General features: G+C 44.4%; 1 protein-coding gene across 8 annotated transcripts in view; it reads right to left on the reverse strand.

The window, feature by feature from the left end:
* Positions 1-20,188, reverse strand: part of SYNJ1 (synaptojanin 1) — a 767,318-nt gene that overhangs the window by 717,583 nt on the left and 29,547 nt on the right. For all 8 annotated transcript variants that reach the window (XM_069204034.1, XM_069204040.1, XM_069204035.1 and 5 more), the window contains exon 3: positions 9,679-9,765. In XM_069204034.1, the coding sequence (XP_069060135.1) occupies positions 9,679-9,765 (87 nt within the window). The remainder of the gene's footprint in view (positions 1-9,678; positions 9,766-20,188) is intronic.

Consider the following 20,188-nt stretch of genomic DNA (forward strand, 5'->3'; position numbering starts at 1 on the left):
CTCCTCCACAAGAGGGTGTGGAGGAGAAAAGAATGCCATCAGGGCGATGAAGTGATCAATATGAAATGGTGAGACCACTTAAGGCAGGAAAGAGGCTTAGGTCCCAAGCACCAGCTTGCCTGGATAGGACCAGGTGAATGGAGCACTAACAGAAAAAGCATGCAGTTTGCTCATCTGCTAAGCAGAGGTAAAGGCGACCATGAAGACAGTTTTCCAAGTGAGGAGTTTCAGAGAACAACTATGCTTAAAAAGGTGACCAGATAAAAAAAAAAAAGGATGAAATTCAGGTCTAATTGGGGCATGAGAAATAAAGAGTGTTACAACTGGATTCAGTTCATTCAGTATGCACTGATTCTTTTGCTTTTAGTATCACCCGGTTTTGGATTTTTTACTGTGGGTGAGTCTCAATACATTTGCTTCACCCACAGTAATCACAAGGCAAATAGACTGCATGTGTTTACTGCCATAAAGCTGCTGCGATACAGCAAGGGTGAGGGGTACCTGGCTAGTTACGGGTGAACACGTCCACATGCATGTGTGCACATATGGTAACTGCTCACAGGTAGCCCGGACACAGTGGGGACTCTGCAGGATTAGATACTGACCTGGAGTAGGTCTTATAATGATTATGTACACTAATGAGGAAATTCAGTGTGATTTACTGTTTTGACTGTAGTGCCACTGTATTATACACATAGAGAGAAAACTGCCTTAGAGTGCGGTTCGCTTCCCTTTGGCCTTCAGAGACCAGTGACATATCAAAATGGGGTGTAATCTTTGCGAGAAAGTCAAATATGCAAGTTCCAAAAAGATATCTTTACAACATATCGGTCATCAAGAATTGTCATATTTCTCTGGCTAAGCTCAGGATCAGAGTACAGGTCTTTTGGCACCTTGCTGTGCTGGGTTAATTACATTTCTCTTCAGCAGGAGGAACAGAGGCCTCCCCACACAAAGGGGACAAATAACAGTTTTTCACCCAGCTCCTGGGGAGGAAAGGGAGAGGGCTGAAGGATCTGCATCAATCCATCAGCTGTCACGCTGTACCAGTTACATGCCTGCCCAAACCCACTGATCAAAGGCAGCAGCCCAGCCCTCTGGAGCCAACACAGGAGGGATATTCCCTTGAAAAATTGGTTAAAAATGTCCTGGCAGTGATGTCAGCAAGGGGCGGAGCTGAGGCCCCCAGAGAAGATGTGCTTAGTGACTCTTAGATGATGCGATCTTGAACTGTCCCAGCATGCTGTGTAGAAGGGTTGGCACATGGGGTGGAAAAGTGATGTGGCACCCTAAGATGGGTCAGGGGTGCCTAGTTTCCGGATCCTTCCACTCCCCTGAACAAGGGATGACTCTCATTTGGTGTTTTTCTGTGCTTCGCTGCTAGAGCCTGGGGCCACCATGGCCAAGTGGAAGGAAGAACACCCTGATGCCCATAAAGGACTAAGGACTCTGCCCTGTTGACTCCACGATCAGTGGGTCTCCCCAAGCGACAGTGAGGCTGCCCCCTTACACTCCTGAGGACCAGTTGGGGGAAAGCCTTGGACTTCTGCTCCCAGAGACAAAGACCAGGAGGAAGGCTTGCACAGACATCCAGCTTTCTGAGGATTACACCGCTTTGGAGGTGGGGAGGGCTGCTGCACCTGCCCTTGGTGGTGCGAGTTCGCAACCCAGAGTAAAATAAGCCCAAGAAAGTCAAAATTGGCCCAAAGGACTCAAGTTATGGCATTTTTAAGACTGATGACTTTTGACCTCTTGAGAAGAAAAACGGAGCGTCGGGCTCTGCCGCTTCTCCAAATGTATCCTCCCCCTCCCCCCCGGGACGGGCCAGGACCCAAGGGTCAGCAAATTATTTATTTTTTAATTTTTCTCAGGGATGGGGTGCACATGGGGCTCCCTCCTCGGGCTTTCTACTAGCTAGGGGACCCCATTCCCCGAGCTGCTTATATTGAAAGATGGGACGGGACCTCATCTCCAGACCCAGAAGCCCAGGAGGAAGGACCAGCAGCAAGCACCGCAGAAGTTTGCTGAACAGGGAGGGAGAAGCTGGCGGCTCCCACAGCCACACTCTGAGGTGCATGCTGAGCAGGAGCAGGAAGGGCAGCAAAGGGCGACTCCCTCAGCTTCCCCCAACAAATGAAGGCATGAGGGTTCCCAAGTGGAACCATCCCCCCCCCCCAAAAAAAAACATTAAAAGATAGCTTTGGGGCTCTCCCAGCACAGCGGGAGAGTTGCTGTTAAAATATTCACTGCTCCAGCTGGAGATCCCCATAATGCCCTGTGGGGCTTTTTCATTTACATATGTTATCCTCTTGCGGTGGTTCCAAGAAGGCAGAGGCACCACCAACAGTGAAAAAGAGGAATGAGGGGGCTGCAGGAAGGCAGCAGCTCCCCCCAAAAAGTATTTTTTCCCCACAAAAGTACTGACTATGTTTAAGGGGTCAATCTACAACCCTTTGGAGAACCCTTTGGAGTTTTCCTTACTATTTCAAAGCATTCACAAGTCTGGAGTTTTTGCCCTCAAGCTGGAAGTGCACCTCCCTCTTGGGGCTTATTCTATTATTTTATTTATGGTAATCTGGAAATGTTTGAAAAGAGTACATATTGTACAACGCGCTGTAGGGGCTAAGTCTACAGTTGCATTAATGTCATTAAAATGTGATGTTCTTTAGAGGCTGTTTTTATGATGCATTTTCACAAGTGCAAAGGTTATAAAAACACACAGACATTTTTCTCATTTTAAATGCTTTACTGATAAAATAATGTTGCGAATGATTGCTGATTATAATGAATATACTTTATTTACATTAAGTGCATTTACAAATGATTATTATTTGTGATGACTGATGTCTTTAACATGTGGGTTGTTGATATTAAACTTTTAACCAAGCCAAGAACTTACCTTATATGTTTGCATGACCCCCTTTAGGGAGTCAAATGGGATTATGGGATGTCATCTATGGTATTTTCCATCTGGCAATGTACATATTTTTGAATTACTGGGTGGTATTTAGTTATGTGTGTAATAAATGTACTTTGTTTTCTAAAGAAAAAGTATTGACTGCACAATCAATTATTGAATATCATTGTTGGGTGCCAATGAACAGCGATTACTAGCCCACATCACCTCCCCTGAGTAGGCCTTAGACTACCCTGAGAGAGTCAAGAGTTACAATGAGGTGCTTGGTTCCCATTGAGGAGAATTGTGAACCCATTACTTGTGCAGACCACACAACCATTAAGCAAATTACACTCCTTACAAAAACCTTATCACAAAAATTATTTATATAACAAGGCTGATCAGGCAAACACAAAAAACCCAACAGACTTTAACCATGCTCAAAGCAAAAGCCTTACCAGACCAAAATAAAAACCACAAACCACAAAAAAACAGACAACAGACAACAGTCACTTGAGTGATTTTAACCTAGTCACATGAAGGTATTAAGCCTGACCAACAGTTGCTACAAATAGATTTGGACAAAGGAGTAGTGTGCAGTACGTAGGATATCAAGAGCCTCTCACCACAGTGCATAAATTGTGCTGTCAAAATCCATGCATGCAGGCAGAGCCTAAGAAGATTCTTCTAGAGCACCCTGCCAGCTTGCTGAAACAGTAGGTCCTCCCTGAGCTGAAGAGGAAGGGAAGAGGTGACACTGAGACACAGCACCTCTCAATTCCCAACTGTCCTCTTTGAATCCAGAGCAATAATCATAACCTGTTTGTGCTCTTTACTCGCCTTCCTCAGAAGTTGAGGAAGGGGAATACGCAGAATGATTGGGAATGTATATGGCAGATCAAAATCCCATCTCTTGAAGACACATAGCTGAGGCTCCTTGCAGCAGAAACTACAGTGCACAGAAAAATGGTCAATGAGCATTCTCCAACATGGCAAAAAAATCCAAATAAGGCACATCCCATTAACAAAGACTTGCTGCACCAACTGTGATTGACAAGATAACAACTGTTCAGCTCGTCTAGCATTACCTTGACAGTGCCCAACAGATGACTCTTAGAGACCGAAACAATAGGAGTTACATTCCAGCACCACTTTACAGAGAACAGGAGACCCTATGCCACCATGCTTGCTGGCTGGTTGTGTTGTCAGTGAAGATTGAATAGCTTCCCCCCCCCCCCACCAACAGCACCCCCATCCCCGAGCAGAAGAAATGGCGACACCACTAAAATGCTTGCACGTGCCACCTCAATTGAGAAAAAAGCCAAATGAGGGGGGCAGGAAGCCCAGCAGTCTCTTGGTCATCATTCTCAGCATTAGGCACCATAGAGGGCATCAATGTGACTTGAGCTTCAAGCGAAAGATATCATCCAACCTGACAAACTTGTCACCATGACAGAGAATGTAAAATCCTTTGCGAAAAAGGCTCTAGTCTTGTCACTTGTCTGAGTCAAAGTGGATTGCATTAGAGAAGTAGAGGACTCAACTCAAGGAGTGTCAGCTCCAGCAAAGGTGCTTGGTCAATGAGTGATGCCTTCAGAGTACCCAAGGTTCCTCATTAGCTCCAACCAAGGACAAATTATTACATTTCTCAAGATCAGGGTTTACAAAATTGGACGTTTCAGCTGAATGACTTCAATATTCACTGTTATGCACTGATGTATCTGTAACAGAGCCTGTATTTCAGCACTTACAAGGATACAGAGTGACAATTCTAAGATTTCATTTTATTTATTTGTGGGACCTCCTATTAAAAAACCTTTATTAATAAACTATTAGTTAAGTAGAATTTGCAAGTTACAATGCAGGAAGAATGGTTGTTGGTAATGTAGTGTCTGCATACATCTGTGAGGCATGGATTAGAAGCGGTAGACTCCTGAGGTGATATTACATTCAATCTTTTAGCTGAAAGGAGTAAAAATCGATGCTCAGCTGTATTTTTAAATTATGATTTTATTGATAATTCTAGGATCAATCAGCTGTATAGTACTTTTGATCACCTGTATTTACAGCAAAAGAGTGTGGATATACTTTGTATTTCGTTTTAATTGTATTTTGATAATAATACAAATTTTGCAATTTGGTTGTTTCAAATAGCTTTTCATTAGAATGTCAGGACATCCCGGGCTGTTCGGCACCCTCGTCATTCCAGATAGGTCGGGGTACTAGCCCTCACTAAAGGGCATATTGTACCCCCACGGGTAACTTACCTCCTCCCTAGGAAATCTGCTTTGGCCACCAGCAAGTTTCTTTTTTTAAGGCACGCTTCACTGTCCAAATCTCATACTCTGCGCATATCACACACTAATGTGCATCTGTCTAGATGTTTTTGCCCTGTTTTGTTGGTGGTGTTTTCCTTACCTTTATTTTCCCCCAGGGATTCCTGGATCCCGAGGAGCAGCAAACTGAATAAGGACCACCCCTGTGGTGGCTTCATGGACCTGTTCTGAGTGGCTGGGCCTGCGCTTTTTGTGATTGTATACATTGATGACGTTCTGATCTTTTCTCACTCTCTTACCGAGCATATTGGGCACGTACGGAAGGTATTAGAGGCACTACAGGAAAACCAATTATTCTGAAAAAATTTTAAATGACAGATCTATGTCACTACAGCACACTTTTGGGGTTCATTATTTCACCTAATGGATTGGCTATGGATCCCACCAAGGTCGAAGCCTTTCTACAAAGGCCTGCACCTACCTGCATGAAAGAACAGAAATCCGATGGCATGGCCTGCGCAACCAATATGGTGGATGTAACTTAATCAGCTCAGCACACAGAACCCAGTCATCCGTCACTTATCCCTGCTTCCCCAGTGCATCAATGGCCAAGAAATTCATTATCAACCCCTTGGTGAAGGGTTGCCTGTAGAATGGTCCCCTGGTAAAGATTGCGGCCTCAGGAAAGACCTGTACGCAGCACAGGGCCCGCCGGCATAAGTTGAAACATGGTGGCCAAATGCTGAATTGATACACCCAGCTAAGACACCTGCCCACAGCAAACAAACCCCACAAGCAATGCTGAACCTTGCGGGTGCAACGCATGATGCTTACAACGCGGATACTGCCTGGCACTGTGGGTGGAAAACTCCAGCGGTTCAACGCGAGAGCTGTGCAGGAGTGCAGAAACACTGTGATGCCCTGAGGTACAGTGTGGGCATAGTAATGTTGTGCCGATTGGATAAGCTTGAAGCTGGTCCCGTCAGAGTGCGACCCCCATACTCTGCCGGAAATCCTACGAAGAGAGTTAGGACAGGGAGTGTACAATTCACTCTCCTTTCCCTCTTTTCCACCTTCATACAGCACAGGATTGCACTGCAGCACTTGTGAGCTGCTCCATCGAAAGGCCGCGCTGCAATCATCGGCGTTTGTGAAAGTTTGGACAGCGTCTGGAAAGCTGAGAGTTGACTTTGCACTGCAGGGACAGACACTCAGGGCCCCCCAGGAGTAAAACCGGTGGCAAAAGGGGGCCCGAGTGCTGAATTCCCAGACCGAAACTGACAGGCATTGGGCTCTGATATCTTGGACTAGGCTCAGTGATGTGCACTGAACGTCGTTGAGCCTACTTTGTTATAAGGACAGGGATGTTATTCTCAGTGAAACCTGCAAGTTAGCCAAAATAAAAGCGGACAACGCCAGCATCATGTTCTTTCCAGACTACACAGCGGCTGTACAATGTCAGCATCATACCTTCCTCGCCGCGAAGCACCATCTCCGCAGAGTTAACTTGCGATATTCACTCCTCTTGCCGGCACGTCTGAAGTGGTGTCAGATGGCATCACGCACTTCTTTGACAATCAGTAGTCTGCCTGGGAATGGCTGGAATCCACTGGAAGACGGAAGGACTGCAGGTCCTCACGGATTCCGCAGGCCAAACATACATCCCCGTGTGGTCACCGCTGAGGGCAGAGGACTGGACCGCACAATATGCCCTTCCCGAGAACTGGGCCTAACCTGGAGCAGATCGTTGCAGAACGCTGTCTGGCCATTCAACAAGCTACTACTCTTGCAGAGACACAATTGTCAACTGTCACAAGTAAAGTGCACAGATTACTAAAGCCAGCAAAAATAGAGCACCTTGCAAAAGGTCAAAAATCCAGGGGGTCCACACAGGCAAGGAGGATTTCTTACAGTTGTTTAGCTACAGATGGAAAGCACCAAAATAAAGAGCATGTTATGTAAGGCCTTAACTTGTGACAAAGGATTCTGTTTTCACTGGGCTGCTTTCTGTGCCTTTACCATGGATGTCACAAGGCCACCAACACTACTGCACTCCAAATGAATAACAAAGTTACTACCTTTAAGGCAGACGTCTGCAAGGGATAATTCATGAGCTACTGGTGGCTCTCAAACTACCCATAAGTAGATCTCCTGTGTGCATTCCAGCCTACTAACCTGGAACCTTTTGCTTGGTTGAACTAATATATGAATGCCAATATTGCCTATTTAAGAATAAAAACGTATATTTTCAAAACTCCGAAGCTGATGTTTGGAGACAAAGTTTGGAACTTCCAAAATTGATTTAAAGTTGATTTTTGAGTGCTTAATTATGTGGGGAAATGTGTTACTAATATCATTATCTTTGGGCCGGGGCACTACAGCTGTATGTGCAAACTACATTTGCATTCTACATTTGCATTCTAAATGCCCCTAAATTGCCAAAGCCTTTTTACATGTCTGCTAGCAACTCTACCTAATGCATTAGGAGGTCACTACTGGTAATCTTGCATATGGTAATCACTAAGGTAGTCTTTTCTAATGTGGTCACTACTCAACCACTAATAACATTAGTAGCTTGCAAAGGTTTGCATTGAACATAAGTAGCTTTTGATACACAACCTGCTCTAGGCACTTCAATCAGTCTCTTAGTGATATCAACCCTAGTTGTCTCCAGACTAAATTTCTGCAAAGCTCTCTTACTTTCTGTGTTCAAACTCAACCACCTTAAAATCTTACATAATTAGGAAGTTAGGATACAGAGCATGTTACTAGAGTTAATCATGCATCTCCTTTTGTCAGGCAGCTGTTTTGGCTCCTGATTCATGTTTGGAAAGCCAGACACATCCATCAAGCATTGTACTTGAAATCTTCTGGCTCCCTTCAATTGCAAATGATTTGATATAACTCCATACTCTCATTCTGTGATGCCGAAATCCTTTGCTTCAAGAAAACTTGCTTTCATCGTTTTCTCTATTGGAGCCTGTCCTATAAAACGCTCTTCCTGCAGTACTGAGAAAAAGGACCTCCTATTTACTACCTTTCAGGATACAAACCCTAAAGCCCTGCTTCTCAGACTGCAGCAGATATCTCATTGAGCAACATATCATGGTATGTTAGACTTTGATTTCCTAGAGCCAATACACCCTAGGGATATACGTGAAGTCGAAATATAGCCTGTATGGAGATCAACATCTTGTGCACAGTGTGTCCCCGTGAACACCACCATTCGCTCTGTTCTTGTTAAACACCTGCATGCACAACATACTCACTACTTGAATGTTTCACAAATAAGGATTGGCAAGTGACCCCAACTATGGCTGAACGATTATCTTTTTAACAGAGAGAGAGAGAGAGCGCAGTTTCACCACAGAGGTATAGGCAGAAAGGACTCTGCCCATGCACTGCATCACGCTACCGCTACAGCTACAGCTAATCACCTCCTTGCCAGCAATGAGGTAGCCACCCTAAATTGGTAGTGTGCAAGCAAGCACAATAAAAGCTCAGCACAAGAACATTAATTTACAGAATATGTATTGTGTGAAGATGATTTCTAAAATGGTATTGTCTTAGTGTAAGAAAATGTTTACTTCTTGAGATTCAGGTTAGAGGCATTTTTAGTCAAGGGCTCCACACCTGAATTTCAGAAGGGCAAGCAACTACTAATACTATGGTGGAATACACAAGTTATTTAGAAAACGTGCAAAATACATAGAAATGCTTGCTAGAAAACGTTTTGGTGTTCAAAAAAGGAAATCAATTAATTTGGTAATGAAAAGCATAGACTAGATGTGCTTTGTTGTTATTAAACGACAAGAAAAACATCTACTATTCTATCAGACCAGAACAGAAAAACTCAAGTAGTTTTCATCAAGGAGATTATTTAATCGGATAAATCCATAACAATTTTCAGCACTACAAATATTACCTTACAAAGGAAAACGAACCGTAAGTTTCTATGTGCATGACAGTACATTTGAGAAACACTATTGTAAAATCATTTAATGTAGGCCCTCTTTTACAACAACCAGTGCTGCATGGTGCCTTATTTCAGAAAGCTGCTCATCATAATGGAAGCACTAAGTAAAGGTGGTTGGAAATTTTAATTTGAGTCCAGTAATGCATATACTTAAAAAGAAAAATCAGATTTATAAAAAAAAGGTCAAAGATGCCCAGGTACATGTTCAAAGTATGAACATTCACATATTATATCAATTCAGAAATTCGACAAATTCATCATGGTAGAGATGTGTTCAGTTTCGGTACCATCATCAACAGAGTGATTTGCCTATTAAGTGATATCGACTTAAAAGTTGTTTTTTTTAACATATTAAGGGCTTTCATGTGCCATTTTTGCGGTTTTTGGAGTGAAGCTACATGCCATGAGAAACCTCACCAGATGTGAATCCTCATGGTCAATTTACTGGTCTCCACAAGGAACTTCTAAAAGCACATAAAATAATAACATTATCATAGCACTTGCTTTTGATATGCACATTATTTGCTCACCAAGGTTTAGGCGTAAAACTCCTAAAAGTCCATAAGCATCCAACACCTTTGTATACATGTTCTTGATTGCTTCTTTTTCTGCAGATGCTACAAAAAAAGGTAAGGAATTCAGCAAGTGAAATTTTGAAAGATGTCTTATAATGGAAGAGAACGCTTTGTCAACATTTTAATCGTTTTATTTTCGAAAACATACAGATATGTGCTTTTAAAGTAATAAGATGTCCATTAGTATTTCCAATAGTGTTTATATATGGAATTAATCAATCCCCAAATACAAGTGCATACGCCAATCAATACAAATACCATGAGTTAAAACAGTATATATCAAGAATATGTGCTCTCATCCTGGAGAATTACAAAGGTATGAAAATATTAAAACATATAGTATGGAACGCAAATACCTTAATTTATTACAAACTAAGATTCTTAGAAGTAGACGGTCGAAAACCATTCCACATCTCATCTAGATCCTATTAACTTCCCTTCCCCCTACCTCCACCCTGATTCCCACACAATACCTGAAACATGAAACTTCTGCATTACGTAAAGGCGCGTGCAAATGCAGGAGTAATAAGATACAAGCTGGCAGATCTTCACAAAGAAGCGAAACATATATGAGCGCACTACAGTGGAGCAACATATGAGCAGCGATTACACACTTTATTTACAAATGGCTACAGTTAAGCAATCTTAGCGCATTAACAAGTAGCAAAAAAGTCTGATATTACCTGAATACTTTTGTAGGGTTGTCCACCCCCGAGCACAAACACATACACAGAAATTGCAGACAACTCTGTGACAAACCTGCGTTTACAGAAACTGCACGCACATGAAGTTAGACGTCCCAGTCTGATGTGATGTGGAACACTAGGATCACATTCATCACATCTGGGTAAATGCCATAGTCCTGGTAAGTGCAGAAAAGGTGGAAATGCGCACAGTTGGAGACATCATAATTGTGAGTGGAGGAAAAGAGGAGTGTGTAAAAGAAAGTGTTAAGGGGACTGATGGAAATGACAACACATAAACTGAGATCTGGAACATATACTCCACCAGCCCCCGGCGAGTGAGCCTCTTCCGAGTGCCACCACACTGACTAACGCTGCACCGTTTGGGTGCGTCAGAATCTTCTTCCTTGAGATCAGACGGTCAGGTAGGTCAAGCTTCAGTACACTGCTATGTGCCCTGAGGTATAGGGAACATGATGGCAAATGAAGAGAGCACTTCTTTGTAAATAACCATCCTTCACATAGGTTCCAGCACAAGTAACCCTTATCACCACACGATAAAAACAGAACTCAAATGCTAATGCATCCTTTTATTTCGCTGCAGCTCCAACTGCACTGATAGGACACTTTCAGGTCTTCAGTCACGTGGCCGCCATGTACAGGTGTGCTGTACGTGATTCCTACAAGGCTCTCTACTGTGACACAAAAAAGGCATTTGCATGTAAACAATCACTAGCTATTCGCGGCATGGGCAGCCTGTATCGCTTTGAATCATTTGCAGGCCATGAAGGCATGAGTTGGGCAGGTCAACGTGGTTCCAGGAATCCACTGCATATCTGTTGTCATGATTCTACTCACAGAAGCAGATTCCAAAAATGGCAGATTCACCCACGATCTGCTTAGGCATGCAGCAGATAAGAACACCTGTGTTATACCTACTACCACTACTACTGACACCACTGCAACAATGGTCTGCAACTAAAACAACATAATACAGAAAGAACTCCAACAGTATTGAAACCTACTATCCACCACATTTGAAGCCATACACGTCTCTGCATCATCACCAATTTAGAGGTGTAAGAGTTAAAAATTGAACAATTTATAATAATACTAAAATTACTGGAGCAAAGAAACTAAACGTCTTGTGGTATTATCCAAACACACATATGACATTCACAAAAGACAGCATCACCAAATCGACAAACTGGCACATGATCGACTGTTGAATTGACAAACCTGAATATTGAAATCTCCAACATTTTTGAAGCAGGGCTAGGATGAAAGATCCCTTAGCTGAAACAGGTGAGATCCAACATGTTGGAAACAGAGCTCCTCGTATTCTGGAAATGCTCAAAGGCATCAACTATTCAAGCATAAACTGCGACTAAGGAAGCTTCTCTCTCTACAAAAATGGCAGGTTAACTTCCAGGTATGCTGAAACTTTTTGACAACCTATCCCAGACTGAAACTCTGTGGGCGTGAGGTTGTTTCTTAATAAGGGTGACTAGATTTATGACCAGTTTCTCCCTGCATGTCATCAATTGGATGAGCAGTGAAAGGGCTCTGTCATCGTAGTCAATATGCGCACCCATGATATGTGTTTTCCAAGCACAGCTGTCTAAAGTCACTACTAATAAACCATCATAGTGAAGATTACCAAAAAAACAACTAGATGTATTATGTATTTAGAACGGAGACATGTTTTTGTTTTTAATTACCCTAATGTTTATTACTGGCTTTTAGAATATGCCACCTGGTGCGCTCATCCAGCAGAGTGCAGGAGGCCATCAATACCAGCAGCCTCAGAATCAACCTCATTGACATCCAGGACCGAGACTCAAAGATCAGGATCACAGCCTGAAAGTCCTTGAATCTTTTGCACGTGGGAAAAGCACAAAACTAAACCATGTCCAGAATGGCTCAGATGAAGGGAAGCTCCTGAGAAGGAGTAAGGTGTGACTTTGGTACGTTGACAGTGAACCCCAAAGATGATGGGAGGTTCGCTGTAATCTGGAGGTGGTTGACCACTACCTGGGCTGAGCACGCTTTCAAAAGTCTGTTGTTGAGGTAGGGGAAGACAGGCACTCCTGACCTCCAAAGGTTTGCTTCTACCACTGCCATCACTTTTGTGAAGGTCAAGGGGCACTGTTGAGACTAACGAGGAGCACAGCAAACTGAAAATGCTCCTGTCCTGCCACAAACTGCAGGATGCACCAGGGGACCAGCAGGACAGGTAGAAAGAAATAGGCGACCCGCAGGTCCAGGACAACCAACCAGTCTTCAGTGTTGAGGGCAGATAAGACCTGGGCCAGGGTGAGCATTTTGAATTTCTCCTTCAGGAGGAAAGCGTTGAGAGGGCTCAGGCCTAAAATGGGACAAAAGCTGCTGTCTTTCTTGGAAACTACGGAGTTGCAGGAATGACAACCACTTTCTACTTCTGCCACTGGCACCCTCTTAACAGCCGCTTTGGCTAAATGGGCTTGTACTTCCTGACGCAAAATGGAGCTCTGGTCCTCAGTCAGCTGCTGGAGGGACTGTAGAGGTGCAGCAGAAACAAGAGGAAGGATAAGGCATAGTCCCTGTAAATGATCTGCAGAACCCACCTTTCTATTATTACTGCTTGCCAATCTGGGAAGAATCATTGGATCCTGCCGTTGATAGGAAAAGTGTTGTTTTTAGACCTGCTCGTGGACGCTTGCACCACTAAACTTTGAGGGAATGGAGCCGAGAGAGGAATGCAGGGTTGCCTGAAGCAGGGTGAACAAGTTTTGCAATTTGTCTGTGGGCTGAAGTGTAAAAAAAAGGTTTGGCCCAAGCCCCCAATAAGGTATCTGTCATAGCCTCATTAAGTGGTAAAGTGGGCTCAGAACATGTTTTTCTGCCCAGATAACTTCTGTCAATACGTTAGTTTTGACCTTCAAGGTGGTGTGAGCTGGAACTTGAGGGCTTTGAGTGTCCTACACATTACCATGAGGATGACAGAAGGCCAGTTTCAGGGAAGGTATCGAGTCCACTAGCATTCTGCCACTCCATACCTCTTGTCATCTTGGTTGGGCTCAACAAACTCATCACCCACTTTGTAATCAATGTCTGAGTATATGCTGAAAATAGAGTGTAGAGAGTACTGTCTCCTTTGTGGAGGTAGGAGACAAAGTGGAGAGAGCAGTGCCTCAAGTATAATTAGGCACGACTCTGGATGAGGTTGTACCAGAGCTGACAGGACTATGGGTACCTACACATTCAGAGTTCATGAATCTGGTGTGTTGTCAAAGTACCAGGGACTGATGTGGACCGTATTGCCAGAGGCAGGGTCAGACTTGGAGCCGGTGAAAGCCTGAGGGCCTCGGAGTGGCCAGCTAGTACTGAGTGTGAATTCGCCAACAGTATTCCGGATGGGTGGTCTCTCGCCTCCTTTGGGTCTAAGGCACGTATTAGGACAGGACTTTCTTATTTTTTCAGGTACCTCAAATTATAACTGCCCCTGTAACAGCCCTGGAGACTGTAGTAGTGGCTGCGGTGTTGTAGTGGGCTCAGATATGATGACACCATCTTTGGGCCAAGTCTACCCAGAAGATACTGGTGGTGTGCTTGGCACTGAGGGGTGCTGATGGCAAAATGGTGAGTCCTGCTCGGAGGACCTGGAATTTCTACAGACTGCACAGGGTTGGCAGTGGGTGAGGGTGCTGGCGCCATGAAAGTGAAGCCCACTTCTCTGTGGCTCAAATTGGTTGCTGGAACTGAACTGCAGTCTAGATGGCTTGGACATAATACAAACGCTGAACACTGGCATTGTAATGCCTCAACTTGGTTCGGGTGTGATGTTTGCGTTTGAGATCCTGGTGGGATGCATGGGAGGGGAGAGGATGAAGCTGATCTAAGAAGGATCACTCTGTAACTGTGATTGGCGCTCGCTAAAGGACCAGCCTTAACTTTGGTTCCACTATCTCTTGTGAAAGGGGAAATGACTTGCGGTCCCTCACACTCTCCAAATGTGCTGCTTCTGGCTGACTCAAAATGCTCAGTGTTCCCTATTTTTGCACGCCTTTGGCTGTTCGGAAACTTTCCACAATTTTGTTTCTTTTCCTTCTTATTTATCAATAGGGTATACTGTGCAGTAGGGGAAATGACATTAGTGTTTAAGGTTGGGGGCTGGATTGGTATGCAGTCATGGGTGGGCCATAAGCTGAGGAATGGTCTGAGTTAGCCCTTGGTTAGAAGTACGAGGGGTGCCCTTGCCTCTGCAGTTGCAGTAGGTAAGGCGGATGGGAGGAAGAATGGTGAGTGTTTTTTACAGGATGCAACCAGACCTGTCTGTTGTGGACTGATCGCAGTCAAAGTCCCCACACCAAGGAGACCAAAACCGCTACGAGAATGTACGCTGCTTTAGGAGGGCTCGGGTGCAGCTTTTACTAGGCAATGAGGGACATTATGAAAAGAACACTCATAACATGGAATGTTCGGGGGATGAATAGTAGCCCCATGCTGTATAGAGTACGCTCATATCTCCGCAGGTATAATGTACAAATTGCACTGTTGCAGGAAACCCATCTTCTTAAATCAGAGGTTGTTAAACTGAGTTAAAAATGGAAGTGTTCGGTGTCTTCAGCTACATACTTTCCCTGTGCTTTGGGGGCAGGGGCGGCATGGTAGTTTTCTCTGACCAATGGGTAGGTATGCGATTGTAACTGGGGTTTAGACTGATTGGATACATGTTTAGTAAATATCTGTGCCCCGAATGTGGATGATAAGACATTGTTTCCTGAAGTGATGAGTGGGACAGCCACATATATGAGCATATTATTTCAACTTCCCACTAGATCGGCAACTTGACAAACACCCCTTCCAGACCAAGCCTCAAGTTAAACATGGAAACAACACTGAGGAGGGTTATGGAGGATCTCCACTTACTAGAAATCCTGTGGACCAGGACCTGACAGAGCACAGATATTACTACTATTCACATGTGCATATTCACACTCGGCTTGCCTTATTCAGTGGCTTTCACATCCCTCCCCACTGAGCATTATGGTGATGCCAAGGTGAGTCAAGCCTAAAATCCAGTCGTATCAATTGCAAAAGGGGGTGGTATCTGACAGGGTGTTCCGAGACCATGTTAAGGAACGCACCTCTCAGTTCTCCCAAATTAATCAGGGTCCACGGACAGCAGGGTAGTGGAATTGGAAGCCTTTAAAGTGGCACTGAGAGAGGAGTGCATGGGCCGAGTGTTTGGGGTGTGTTAACAACTTGAACGCACTTAGGCAAAGTTAGATGCTCGCACAGACTTGGAGCCCAACAATACGCAGCAACTAACTCATGTGAAGCCACACATGGGGACGTGTGGTGTAGGTTGGAAAAATATACCCACACACAGTACAGGCAGAGGCTGATCTGCGAAGGGGACACGCCTGTGAGAATGCTTACATGGTTGCTGAGGAGAGACCGGCCGCAATCCCATGTTCTGTATCTGAGGTGGAACGATGGCTCACACATCATAGCCAGGAATCACTTTAAGGCAGCCTGCATAGAATATTTTTAAAAAGAGATTTACTTTGGAACACACGACCTCGGATGATGCACTTGGTCGCTAGGTGCTGGAAGCAAAATTACATACATTTACCGCTCAGCAACAACAAGGAGGGGCTGGGGTGATTGACACACGGGAAAATCCCAGGGGCCAATGGTCTCCTGGTGAAATTGTATTGATTTACCTCTCCAATACTGGAGAGGCTGTGGAACGTTTTCCTGGAATCATAAGAAAGGGGAGTCGTCACGCTGAACAGGAGGAATGCAGTGATGGTATTAGTCCCCAAGGAAGGGAGAGACCCGACGAATGTCACCTCCTAAAGGTCACTGACAATGTTGAACACGGACATGAAATTGCTATGTAGCGCATTAGCCAATAGATTGCTTATGGTGACTGGATTACTGATACGCTCTGATCAAACAGGCTTTAGACCACAATGTAAAATGTTACGAGACTGAACCATGTTCTGCACTCAGTGGAGACCTCTAAGGAATCCTTTGGACTGGCAGCCTTGGATTTAGAACAGGCCTTTGATACAGTGAGAAGGCAATACATGTGGGCAGTCCTACGGTAATTGGGATTTGGTCCCAGCTATATTAAATGGGTGCAGTTATTATATGTGGATTTGGTGGCCAGGATGCACACTCGAGGCACTGTTCCGGATGCACGGGGTTCGGGCAATAGACAGGGGTGCCCTCGATCTTCTGTACTGTTTGCAATTGCAGTGAAGGGGTTGGCATGAAGCCTGAGGGCGGGGTTTGGGCCATGAGGCAGCCTGCTCACTGGTGGTGCCCATCTGCATCATTGTATATGGATGATGTCCTTGTATATTTCAAAGATCCGGCGTGTGCCCCTCTTATAAGTGGAATTGGAAGAGATTGCAGCAATGTCAGGGCTGCACAGCAACAAAGCTAAGACCCAATTATCTCCTCTGGGTGGGTCAGACAGCACGAGAGAAGATCTTCCACATGGGATAGGGTCACAGTGATCTGGGTGACGTGCTGCCAATTGGCATGGTATGACCTCAATGTGGGTAAACTACTGGAAGGCTTGAATCACTCAGCTGATTTTTGGAAAACTTTGCCACATTCTATAATGGATTGCATTTCAGAATCCAACATGGTAGTTCTCCCTTGATGCCTATGTGTCTTGCAGAATGTGGTGTGTCCGCACAAAAATCTATGTCCCTTCAGATTGGAAGGATGATAAACTGCTTCTTCAGGGTCGGGAAAAAGAAGCGGGGTGAAACTAGACACCTTGAACCTCCCCTGGTTGGAATTACCAGACCTGTTCCTATATTAGGCAGCAACGCAACTGCAGCATGCCAACAGCTGGTTTGAGGAGGGCCCTAACTGGACGAAATCCCTGCTGTCGTACACGAATGAACCTTCCTCACTCCCAGGACTCTTTATGATAGGCAGGGAAGTCACCCAGGACTCTCCATTTTTGACCAGACTGATGGTGAGTGTACGGCACAATGCGGTTTGCAGAATATTATAATAAGATCACCCTCTGTAGAGGACAGTCCACTGGGCTTGCGGCCGTTTGCTAACTTACTAAAGGAAATGTGCTTCGCCAGCTGGCATGAGGGCGGATGCGAACAAGTAGGAGACCTATACTACAACAGTAGAATCATAACACTCGAGCAAGCTCAGGAGCATTTTGAGGTAGTAATTGGACAGTTTCTGCACTGGCATACTGCCTGCACGAGCTGGAAGATGCTGTCATGCAGAAATTGTTAGAGTTGGGGGGCTGAAATGGTTAATATTAGACCTAAATTAGGCCTTAAAGTTAGATAAGGAAGGTACAGACGGATAGAGCTAAGGCCTGCTGGAATGTAGTTTGTCCAGACACATTGACAACAGCTGAATGGAAGAGAACATGCAAGTAAGTCAAACAGGTGCAAGATTCAAGCCAATTCAGTTTCATTTTCTAAATCAGGGCTTCCAAAACTATGTGTTGCATGCGATCTTTGGTGGGCAGTGAGCTGATTTTTGGTGGTTCGGGAAACTCCTCGCAATAAATAAAGATGCTTTTAAATTCTGTGTTTATCTTGTCACATTTGCAAGCGCTTCAAAGACCGAAATATAACGTCAGGCTTTGTCATCTGATAAACTGCTGCTTCTTCTTTTAACAGGCGGTTGGTGTTTACTTATTTTTCCTCTGACTGCAAAGTGAGAGTTGTTTTTAAAGGAAACTATGTGGCAATCATGCCAGATTAAATGGAGTGTGAAAATAAAGGCTGTTGTTTTTGGCAACACACAACAAAATGTAAATACATATAAATGAACTGGAAAGAGATTTTAATAGGATCAAAACAAATCAAGACACTTTACTTCGTGATGCACAAAATAAATAAATATTAAAAGAAGCATGGTCTCCACACAATCATGTGTGTGCTACATAGCTGTATCAATAAAATTGTGTGTGCAACATTGTTGGCCATTTCAGTGAAAAATGTGCTGTCTGTAAATGACAACGAGCTCCTACACAATGCTTTAGTTACATTAAAAAATCGCCTTTCCTCATGTCCGTTAAAGGTAGGTGGGTTGTGAAAGTAAATTCTCTTAAAAGGTGAGTCATGGTACGAGAACCACTGTTCCAAACAGAACAAAGCTCATATCTTGTAAGTTCATGGTGATTTACCGATAGGCCTGAGCATGTGGGAGATGCGGGGTGCCTTCAGCTGACTTTCTGCATTTGATGTGGGCAGTTGTGGCTGGCAGTTTTAGGTGGGAGAGGTGCGGACGGGAAGCGCACACACACACACACGCACATCCATTAACACTCAACATTCAAACATGCACGCTTGCACCAAACATTCATTTAAAAAGATCACACACTAACCTTCAGCCTCAGAGGTTCCAGGAGGTTTGGGACTGCTGCCTTCCCTCATTGGCTGACCTTAGGTCAGCCAATGAGGGAAGGCAGCAGTTCCAACTTTGTCACAGAGTGCGATGGGGTCAGTGAGACTGCTGACCCCACCCCACTCTGTGATGAGGGGGTCACTGATTGACACTCGCCCTGGGTGCTGCTTACCTCGTCACCTGGGGGGGTCCTTGAGGCACCTTTGCTGAGCCGTGGAGGTCATGCCCACAGGAGCTTTGACCTCTTCAGTCCAGCAAAATTCAGCTCAGGCAGGAGTCTGCACTAATCGCGCATGTCTGCTCCTGGCTGCCTGACCTGAACATGAAGAGTGTTTGGCAGGCTGACCTTTGTTCAGCCTTACAGCCACACTTCACGAGGGGCAAATGGTGGAGGGGCATGGCCCCTCCGCTGTAAAGGACAGGCCGCGCCTGGATGTGGGCTTGTCCGCAGATAGTGGTTTTCTGAGGAGGAAACGAAGAAGATACTGTACATCACAACACTTAAACTAGAAAGGTCTGTGAAACTACTCTTACTTGGTATACTGAGAAAGCAAAAGCGCCATAAAATGCTAACTCCGCATAGTAGCACTGTATACAGTGCTGGTAAAGCACAAAATAGTCATACATTAGGTGGCTTCATGGGCTCCACAGGTCATGGTGTGGAAAAAAAGAGGTGCTGGAATGAGCAATTGCAGATGAGTAACGCATTAAATTAGCCTGAAGGGGTGAGAGAGTTACAGAACTCCTAGCTGTGTGTGGAGAGTTACTTGCAAAAAACGTACAGACCTCCCTAACCCCCCCAACAACAGGCCTCACAGAGTGTATGGAGAGGGGACAATCTCAAATGGATCTATACAGATGGGAGGACGATATGAGTGGATACTTATTGGAAATGTGATAAAGTTGATTAAGAAATACTGTAACAAATATAAAATGCATCCTTTGTGGAATGGCGGTCTTGGTTGCACATGCTATTTTCTTGGTGGTTTGTGTTTTAAGTTATAAAATACCAATAAACAATTAAAAAAAACAATAAAGGAATCGTTGTAGTCTGCAAGTGGTATAACAATTACAACCTGAAGAGTGTTTCAGTCAGGGCTGGTGCAAACCGAGCAACTGTGTCTTGAAGTACTTGTGGTTTGCATGACATCTATGTAAGGCACTTCCTTCTTAAAAAACACGAATAATACATTCATAACTTCACCATCATCCTAGTAGACATTATTATGCACGGCTCAATTTCAGTTCCTTTAATCGGTATACTCTGTGCCCAGACTACAACTCGAAAGTTTTTAATGTAAAGCTTTCATATCTACATCTGTAGCTCATATGCTTACTGGGCATATGTTTACAAGCAATATATGCATTACTTAATTTTTCCTGGCTTA

The sequence above is a fragment of the Pleurodeles waltl genome, chromosome 8, assembly GCF_031143425.1.
Source record: "Pleurodeles waltl isolate 20211129_DDA chromosome 8, aPleWal1.hap1.20221129, whole genome shotgun sequence".
Lineage (NCBI taxonomy): Eukaryota > Metazoa > Chordata > Amphibia > Caudata > Salamandridae > Pleurodeles > Pleurodeles waltl.